The sequence below is a fragment of the Gouania willdenowi genome, chromosome 18 (genome assembly GCF_900634775.1).
Source record: "Gouania willdenowi chromosome 18, fGouWil2.1, whole genome shotgun sequence".
Taxonomy (NCBI): Eukaryota; Metazoa; Chordata; class Actinopteri; order Blenniiformes; family Gobiesocidae; genus Gouania; species Gouania willdenowi.
In genome coordinates, this window is record NC_041061.1 from 4,863,999 (window position 1) to 4,874,604 (window position 10,606).

At 36.1% G+C, this 10,606-nt stretch overlaps 1 protein-coding gene across 2 annotated transcripts in view; it reads left to right on the forward strand.

The window, feature by feature from the left end:
- slc12a6 (solute carrier family 12 member 6) overlaps positions 1-7,707 on the forward strand; it is a 36,418-nt gene extending 28,711 nt beyond the window's left edge. Inside the window, exons 19-26 of one of the 2 annotated variants that reach the window (XM_028474709.1) lie at positions 312-480; positions 945-1,140; positions 1,242-1,411; positions 3,203-3,334; positions 3,421-3,528; positions 4,678-4,931; positions 5,007-5,140; positions 5,674-7,707. In XM_028474709.1, the coding sequence (XP_028330510.1) occupies positions 312-480; positions 945-1,140; positions 1,242-1,411; positions 3,203-3,334; positions 3,421-3,528; positions 4,678-4,931; positions 5,007-5,140; positions 5,674-5,765 (1,255 nt within the window). In that variant the 3' untranslated portion in view covers positions 5,766-7,707. The remainder of the gene's footprint in view (positions 1-311; positions 481-944; positions 1,141-1,241; positions 1,412-3,202; positions 3,335-3,420; positions 3,529-4,677; positions 4,932-5,006; positions 5,141-5,673) is intronic. The other variant, XM_028474711.1, reaches the window with a different exon arrangement.
- Positions 7,708-10,606: the final 2,899 nt, after the last annotated feature.

Below are 10,606 nucleotides of genomic sequence, written 5' to 3' on the forward strand. Positions count from 1 at the left end.
TTTTGGAAAAAGGCTAATTGCGGCCAGTACAGCGGTGCGTTCAATAGCCTGGAAAATACGGCACATTGTACATAAACAATAAAACTATTCTGTAAATGTAAGGGGACAGAACATGATACATACACAAACAACATGGGATTATTTTACATTCTTTTTTATTTTGAAATGCAGAAGCGTGTTCATGATATATTCTTTTTTTAGGTTTATAAGGGTTTTGCATGGGTAAAATTTTTATTTGACCCTATAGACGAGCTTTTAATAAATGTAGATGTGACGTAGTGACCCACCACTAACGCGTCCTGGTTTCTCAGACCTCAGCTGCTGGTTTTACTGAAACTGGACGAAGACGCCCACGTGAAGTCTCCTCGTCTGCTGACCTTTGCCAGTCAGCTGAAGGCGGGGAAAGGTCTGACCATCGTGGGAACCGTGGTGTCGGGGAACTTCCTGCAGAGCTACGGAGAGGCTTTGGCTGCAGAGCAGGTCAGGCTCTGATTGTTCCAACTAATGCTGTGTGAAATAACTATATAGTAGTGTGACATAAAAACATCTAATGTACGATGAAACCCTGTTTTGTTAAAATATCATAACAGAATATAAAGAATATAATTGAACAAAACCTCTACTATCATATATGATCTTTGGTGAAGCAGTTCACTACAGGTACGGTTTAAAATGATAGCAGTAGCTATTATCGTTGGTTTCTGCGCCCCCTGGTGGCGTATCCACATACAATTTTACAAATCAGAACACGTGACGACAGTTCTGTACCAAAGTCATGAAATTGACCAGTTATAGAAAATAAGAGACTTATTATAGAAAAAAAACGTAGCCTTTAAAATATTCTCCATATTGCACAGCACTAGGTCCAGGTGTTCCGTCCTGGTTCCGGTGACTGATTGATCGATCGATTCATTGATAAACATCTGTGTCTCTCTGTTCGTCAGACTCTAAAACACCTGATGGACAAAGAGCGAGTGAAGGGCTTCTGTCAGTGCATCGTGGCTCAGAAGCCTCGTGAGGGCATCAGCCACATGATCCAGTCCAGTGGTCTGGGGGGCATGACCCCCAACACTGTGGTGATGGGCTGGCCTCACGCCTGGAGGCAGAGCGAGGACCCTCAGGCCTGGAAGACCTTCATCAGTGAGTGAGGAGGAGGAGGATGATCTGCTGGTGCTTTTCTGAGCAGTTAAAAAGCTAATGACCACACCCCCCCCACACCCACACCCCTCTCGTCCCGGCAGACACGGTGCGTGTGACCACGGCCGCCCACCTGGCCCTTCTGGTGCCCAAGAACATCTCCCTGTTCCCCAGCAACAGTGAACCGTGCACGGAGGGATTCATTGACGTGTGGTGGATCGTCCACGATGGAGGGATGCTGATGTTGCTGCCGTTCCTGCTGAGGCAGCACAAGGTCAGAGAGGAACTAACACGAATGGTTGTCAAACTCAGGTACGGCAGCTTAGAGTAGACCGAAGAAACTAGCTGCAGGAAGCACTGACGAGGAAATAGAATTATTTATTTACTTATTTTAAACAAAATCAAGTGGAAATGGCAATATAATGCAGAATAAACCCTACGGCGTACACTTTAGGACGTCCTCAGGTCTCAGAGTGAGGTTTCAGATGAAACGGCCTCAGGTTTCAAAATAAAAGTCATCAGACTAAACGCACTAAATAAAACCGCCTTAGGCCGTAAAACACAACATGACTGAATTAGCAAGCATTAATTAACATTAGCATTATCATTTGCTAGCATTAACATTAGCGTAGCATTAACATAGCATTAGTATCAACATAGCATTAGCCTAATATTAGCCTTTGCTAGCATTAACATCAACATAGCATTAACCTAGCAATAGCCTAATATTAGCATTAGCCTAGCATTAGTGCTAGTACCCCCTATGACAATTTGTGTACCTCTGCGGGTACCCGTACCCCACTTTGGGAACCAAGAGTTGAGAGCATTGCTGCCCAAAATACTAAATTATATCAGTTCCTTTAATCTCTCATTTTTCACATTTTAAAAACAAACTAAACTAGTGCAACAGGTTTGACTGGAAACCTGTCTGGAGCTTTTTGACAAAAATAATGTACTAGACAAACTAAGAAATTATCTTAAACCACCAATAAAGTTTCTTTTTAGTGCAAAAAGAAAAGAAATATCCAAATGCAGCGGCTTTGTGGATATGAAATGATAATTTTTTCAGTTTCGTGCCAATCTTCTTCAAGTCCTTGTGGCATATGATTAAACAAGTTCATTTTAATAGAACATACATTACCCAATGATTGTTTTGATAAGACATGTATGTCCCCTATGATGTCACGCTACAGAAAAAGCCCAAGATGATTCCACAACCCTCAGAAATGTTGGCTTTATTTTAATTCTCTTACCCATTGACTATACATGTCACATGACAAAACAATCGTTGGCTTCTCTATTTTTCTATTAAAATGAACTTGTTCTATAATGTCTGAGGACTTTAAATGGCTTTTTCATTAGGAATAAAGATAATTTACACTAAACAAAACACACACACAATGAGAACCTACAAATGTAGCAGAAATTAAAAGAGCATTAAATTATTAGACTAAATGTAACATGGAACTAAATATTGTCTTATGTAAATATAATGACTTACGTCGACATGTTGTTCACATGGAGCGGAACAATGAACAAACTTTCAATAATTTAGCCTTTTTTTTGTCACAGATTGCAAAACAATATTCTGTTATTTTCTGCATTTTTGACATTTTTATGCAGGTAATGTGTTTAATTTAGTTTTTGATTAACTCTGAAATATGATGTTACTTGTTCCGTGTTTGTTTGATACATTTGAAAGTGTGTTATTTGTCAGGATTATTTGGGGGGGTGGGGGCAATGGGTGCAGGTGGGGCTTGAAAGTTTGTTGAAAGTGGGAAATGCCACAAAAGATTGAGAATAGGTAAAGTCTGAAACAGTAAATCAGCCTTAATGACGCCTTGTGCTCAAGTGCCCTCAAAAAAAGAATGCACATTGTGTTGGTGCATTGGTTTATCTGGTGATCATTATAACTGATGATGCATCATGTCATTAAAGTGCTGCTTTAATGCTGTCCCTCAGTGTTTATAATGTAAACACACATCATATTAGGGCTGTACCACACTAACAAGAAAAGAAACCAAAGCTCAAACTTCTTCTTCTTTTCTTTCATTCTCCGTTCCAGGTGTGGCGTAAGTGTATGATGCGTATCTTCACCGTGGCTCAGATGGAGGATAATTCCATCCAGATGAAGAAGGATCTGGCCACGTTCCTCTATCACCTGCGTATAGAGGCTGACGTGGAGGTGGTGGAGATGGTAACGGACGTTCCCACACCTCTGATGGTGTCCTTTTTTTTTTTTTTTTTTTATCTCTCTCTGACCTACTTCCTGTTCCTCTGCAGCACAACAGTGACATCAGCGCCTACACATACGAGCGCACGCTGATGATGGAGCAGAGGTCTCAGATGCTCAGACAGATGAGGCTTTCAAAGTCCGACCGTGAACGAGAGGTTAGTCACGTGACACGCTCTGAGATGTAGAGTAACGGGAGGAGAAACATCCATCACATCATGTTCAGCTTAATTTAACGCAAACATGAAAAATGAAAGAAAACCAGCAACAAGAGTTCATCAAAACACTTCAATAATTAATGTTATATAGCTACATATAACGTACCTGATAAACAATTATTGTTGACATTAGAAACATGAATACTAATAATAATTCTTGAATCTCAAAGTACTAAAAACAAAACACTTTATTTTTCAGTTATTATTGACTGTTTTAAATTAAATATTTGTCCCGAAAATATACTTTATAGGTTTAAATAGAACTAAAAAATAGGATTTAACATAGAAGTAATTATTTTACTATATTTCTTCTTTAAAAAAAATATATTAATAAAGATATATTAATAAAAATATAAAAATCCTATTAAATAAAGCCAATTTTTTTTAAATATCCTTGTGAATTCTTAGAATAAATTCTCGTTGATTACGTTTTCACATCTTTTAAAATATTCCTATTTTATAATGTGGAACCAATAAGATGAAAAAATGTCCTCTTAAAAAAAGAAAAGAAAAGTAAAACATTCATTAAAAAAACACGAAACTTGTCATAAATTTAAAAAAAATTCTTAAAGAAATAAATTAATTAAACAATTCAATAAATTCATAAAAACGAGGCACTGGAAAGATTTAACTTTTTTTTTTAAAGATTCTTAAAAAAAGAAAAAGAATATTTTTTGATTAAAAAGACAAAACTTGACGTGACTTTTTTTTTTTAAAAGAAATTAATTGATTTAAAGAATTTTTACAATTCCAAAGAAATAAAAAAAACAAGGTCATAGAACGATTTCTTCTTCAGAAAGAAGGGGTGCCTCTGTTTTGTTAGTTACCAGCCACTTCCTGTTGCCCTTCACATTAAAGGCGTTGTCTCTCTCTGTGTTGCTGGTCCCTCAGAGGGTTCGCTGGAGTTTTGATGACGTAAGTTGACGCTGTAGTGACGAGCCGTAGCGTAGAGCGTAGTCAGACTCCTTCAGAATAAGAGCCTTTACCAAACTATCACCACTCAGACCTTTGATGCTGAGCTGTGTAGATGCAGTCCCTTCAAAATAAAAGTTCCTGGGTCTGTCATGTGACCTGTGTGTCTCTGAACAGGCTCAGCTGGTGAAGGATCGTAACTCCATGCTACGTCTGACCAGCATCGGCTCAGACGATGACGACGACACTGACGGCAGTGAGAGGGAGCGTGTAGCTAGCGCCGGCGTTAGCAATGCTAGCAACGTTAGCAACGCGGAGCATCACCGCCGCGTCCAGATGACGTGGACCAAAGAGAAGACGGCCCAGTACAGAGCTGCGCACTCAGGATGCTCCACGCCAGAGGGATTCAGAGACATGCTGAGCATGAGGCCGTGAGCAGCACTAAGCCCCGCCCACAGCCTTGACGCCCCGCCCTTACCCTCTGCTTTGTGTTTGTTTATATTCAGGGATCATTCCAACGTACGGCGCATGCACACGGCCGTCAAACTCAACGAGGTCATCGTCAACAAATCACACGAAGCTCGACTCGTGCTTCTCAACATGCCTGGACCGCCCAAGAACCCTGAGGGGGACGAGAACTGTATCCTTAGAGCCCCTCAGCATAGACATATACACTATAGATCTACAAACGTATACAGGAGCAGATCTATTGTGTATTCGTCTGGTTTGCTACAAGTATATACAATAAATCTCTTCCTGTCCTTTGTTATAGACGTATAAAGGATAGATCTGCTCATGTTCTTCATTACAGACATATACACCATAGATCTGCTTTTGTTTTTGTTATAGATGTATACAGAATAGATCTGTTCTTGTTCACAGACATATACAGAATAGATCTGCTTCTGACCTTTGTTATAGACTTATAAAAGAATAGATCTATTAGAGATAAATAGTTAAAGGATGCCAACATATTTTTTAATGTTTTATTAGCTTAGCACGTAGCAGTGAGTGCTGGCTAAGCTGGGTCAAATGGTAAAGGGGCAGAGCTGTAGGTCAGGTAATAATTAGACGTTGTCAGGTGATAAACAATGGTGCGTCTTGTCGCTGTGTGGGTGTGTGTAGTACCCTTCTTCTGTTCATTGACGTGTTGTTCGTTGACTCGTGGCTCAGACATGGAGTTCCTGGAGGTTCTTACTGAAGGTTTGGAGCGAGTTCTGCTGGTTCGAGGCGGAGGAAGTGAAGTCATCACCATCTACTCCTGATGGAGCCACAGCCAACCATACATTTCCCTCCATCTACACAGTGACCAGCATTTCCATTCCACCTGCTGCAGAAACGCTGTGTGTGTGTGTGTGTGTGTGTGTGTGTGTGTGTGTGTGTGTGTGTGTGTGTGTGTGTGTGTGTGTGTGTGTGTGTGTGTGTGTGTGTGTGTGTGTGTGTGTGTGTGTGTGTGTGTGTGTGTGTGTGTGTGTGTGTGTGTGTGTGTGTGTGTGTGTGTGTGTGTGTGTGTGTGTGTGTGTGTGTGTGTGTGTGAGTGAGAGAGAAGCGGGACCAGATCGACAGTGTGTGTGACGAGTCTCAGGGCTGAGCGAATGTAATGCAGACGGAAAACGCCTGAATGTTTTTTTTGTTTTACTCTCTTTTGTTTGCACGTTTACGATTGTTTCGACGCTGAAAAAGTCACGGCCGTTTTTGGTTTAAATCTAACGATGCATGTCAGCACTGTTTACATTTATTTACACGTTCTGTTTTTCTCACACAAACATTTATTTTTCTACTGAAATTGACGCAAAATCTTTGTGTTTACACTTTTTTTTTTTTTTTTTTTTTTTTACAAAAGTTCAACAATCATGGGGAAAACAATCTGAGCTTTGACTTCGTCTGCGACAACCTAACAAATTATCATAAAGAAAAAGGAAAAAATCTGCAATATTTATTGACATTCTTTTGTTTTTGTTTCTGAAAACAATAAATTCAGATTTTTTTCTTTGTTTCTCGCCCAGCGAAGGAAACAGTTTACTTAACGTGTTACATAAAATATTTGATTTGTAGTTATTGAGACAATTTGATTGGGTGAAGAAATATTCTGTAAAAAAAATGTCTATGTATGAAGTTATTCACAAACTCATGTTTTTCGTTACAAAGACAAATGAGTATTAATATATTGTTTCAACAGTTTGAAAATGCTCCAAATTCATCCTATTGTGAGCCAATGAAATATTAGAATTTAAAAAAAAACAACACAAAAGATTAATCAATTAAAAAGGTGCTGAAAATGTTACATTTAAAAATATAATTCAAATTTTTGGAAATATTGAACACCAAATTTCCAAATTTGTTTTCTCAGTTTGACACAATCTACCCAAATCATAAATATAAAAAGTTAAACATTTTTATTTAAAACAGGTCAAAAGAGTGTGACTCTCAAAAAAATTATGTTTTTGCTTAAGTCAAAAGTAGCTCAAATTGTTACATAAAAATAAAAAAGCATTAAATGTTTTTTGTTTTTCAAATATAAACTGCAAGTTATTTTAAGTCTTCCTCAAATTTAACACAGTATTTTCAGAAATAACAAATTAAGGTTTTTCATCAGAATGAAGTCAAAGCTGTGAATTTGAAGTCGGGAATTCCAAATAAATCTACCAAAAATAAAATACCAGTGATATTTACTTGCTTATTTCAGCAGGATGTGACGTTTACTTGACTTCTAAAATGCCCTTCAGAATAAAAGTAAAAACAAAGAGTCACATTAAGGGATTTTGTGGGGAAGTTATTTTATTTTAAAGGAAAAACCACCTTTTTTTTTTTTTTTTTGTTTTTTTTTTTTTTTAATGTCAACAAATCACAAACCTCTGATTGGACGAGAGCGTTGAACTTTTTTTTTGATGGCGATTGTTTGTTAAAGTCACACTTTCTGCTAAAGTTTGAACATTGGCTGCTGTTCATGTTTCACACCCTGAACCATCAGTTCAGTGTGTGTGTGTATGCGCGTGTGTGTGTGTCACTGATGCTTTGTTGGTTCTTACAGTGTTATATCATTGCAGGGATGCTTTTACGTTCGCTGTTGTTTCATACACTTTTTTTCGTTGCTTGTACATAAAGACACAAAGATCCCGACTTTTATCTTTTTTTAATTACAATATTATTGAAAAATGAGCCGCAAAAAAATAAAAAACTGAATAAATCTGTTTTTGAGAGAAAGATCACAGTTGTGACTGATTATTTTATTCCCTTTCTGTTAATATGACATTGGTTTCATGCTCAAATGAACTGACAGTAGAATTATATATGTGTTTATTATTATTTGTTTATTGTATTTACCCCGAAAAATGTGATTCAGGAAAGAATTTGCTATTGGAATACTTCAGAAACAAGAGAATAACACACTGGCAAAAAAGAGATACAAAATAACGACTAAAATATACTAAGTGACTCCAGATTTACCCAAAAATGACAACAAAAACACTAAACGACCCCAGTAATACATAAAACTACAGAAAAACATAACTGGTAACGACAACACAAAATGATTAAAACAAAAATTACGCAAAATGACGACAAAACCACAATAAACGATCTCACTAATACACAAAACTACTGAAAGATACACAAAATGACTAGAAACAAACTGAGGGGCAACAAAAACACACAAACTAGATTAAAAATTAAATGGCTGCAGAAATACACAAAATGGAAAAATACACAAAACACTATATAAATATAATAAATCACCAAATGGCAACGGAAACTAAAAATGACTTTAAAAAAACCATCTAAAATAATACACAAAATGACAGAAGAATGACAACAAAAATTCACAGAAAAAGACCAAAACCTTTATTCTTTATTGGTCACTATTCTAAATGCTGACACGAATTTTCATAATATGGGCCTTTATTCCTGAAATAAGTACCATACAAATAATATTTCGTACTAAAATAAGAATGAATATTGTCCAATCGGTGGCTAATGTTAAAGTAGGGGTGGAAACATGATGTTAAATCCACCAATCAGCAGTAACCTCCGGTAGGTTAAGACATAATACTGATTAAAGATGTAATTTTATTCATTTTATTTTTCATTTTGAATTCTGGGTGGAAAAAAACTAACCAGTTCCTTTTAATAATATAAAAAAACATTTAGAGCCACAATATCTAATTAAATGTGATGCAATGTCATAAAACTCGTCTGTATAATGTAAATAATGCCGTTTTTAACAGATTTATTTGACGTTTTGGAAGAATCGAAGAGATTACGGATCGGATCAAACCATTTTGAAGAGAAAAAGGGGAAATCTGACATTAAAGGTTTATATTCTACGTGTTGAACATAATTGTATTCTGTTAAATCCAATAAAATCGTGCATTTTCAGTAACGCTCTGTAATTCTTAGTCGGTGTCACATTGGAAATGTTTCGATGAAATGTAGCCGAAATGTAACAAAGTGTCAGCATTTGTCCACCCAAAGTGACGCAAATTGATTTCCTGCCACGGTTTTCAAAATAAAAGCGGAATTCAACAAAGTCAGTCCATGCTTATCAGAACAAGTGATTTTAGTTTTCCAATAGAAATGTTATTTAGTTTTAATGAGCTGGATTTAAAAAAAAACAAACATTTGAATTCACTAAATCAGTAGAAAGTTGATTTGATTGTTGTTCTTATAGTTTTGTTTGGTTAACATGTTAATATATCGTCGATGTTTGCACACATTTACATAAATAACAACAAACAAACAATATGTGTTTCCTTTACTAAAAACAAAAATAATCTATCAGTCTATTAAACCCCTTTTATTACCTCTGCCAAGAGCTAAGTGCAGAAGCGTAGCGAAGCGAAGAGCGGTAAGGTTATTTTTCCCATCCACACTGTGGAACTTGCGATGATGTCATTGGTTCTCTCAGAGTCAACAGCTCAATGTTGACGGGTAGTCATTATAACACAGCTCAATGTCGACAGGTAGTCATAGTAATCCTCAGTTTACCATGTTGCTGTGACCGGAGCGTGTTAGCTGAGCTTGAGCTGCTTGGCGGAGGTCTGCGCTCTCCAAGTGCTTTTCTACTTAATATTATTATTATTGTTTAAAGGTGGCATTACTGTATATATTGTGGTGTGACAAGATATCACAATATTAAAACGTCACCCGATGTATTGTCGAGGGTACAAGTGGTAGACATATATTTTTTATTATTATTATCATCATTGTTTTTTATTATTATCATTATTATTAATATTGTTATCATCATTCTTTGTTTTTTATTTATGTGTTATCATTTTTATTTAATAACAATATTTTATTTTATTAGTATTTTATGAAAAATAAAATATTAAATTAAAGATTAATATTATTAATGTTATCTATTTTATTATCGATACATCCATATTTTTACCCACTTGTTCTTGTTTTTTCAGGGTCGTGGCCGTGGGGATTATTATTATTTTCATTATCATTGATATTATATAATAATAATAATAATACAAATTATTATTATTATTATTGTTAAGGTACAGAAATCGCTGTTTTTGGACCACTGATTTACTCTGGCTTTATTTTGAAGTCATTGTTTCCGCCTCTCATTACGATCATCGTCTCCGGCTCGATTTTTTTTAATTATTTTTTAAACATTTTCAAAAATACAAACTCTCGATGAGGATAACAAACTCAACTTTTAACATCTTCAGAAGCAAAGAAGCAAAATTAAATAAAAAAAAAAAATAAAGCAAAAAGTGGGTAAAATAAAGTAAAACAAAAGAGCGAAGCATAGAAAAATATATACATATGAATATGAAATTATGAATCGGAGCATAGGCACAGAGGAGATTAGGGTCAAACACAGCGACAAAAGGTCAGTCTGTAAACAAATCTGGGGTGATGGGACACTCCAACCAAAGTGACTCTTTTAGAGGAAAAAAAAAGACATATATATGCACATAAACACATCCAAATACAAACATACCTAGTGAACACAAACACACACTCCAAATCAAAACAACAAATTATTACCAAGTCGGAACATAACTTCCGCGCAAATTTACTATTCCGAAGTTTTCCCAGGGCCGAAAGAAACAGTTTGAAATCATTGATAATTCAAGAAAAGAAAGGCTTA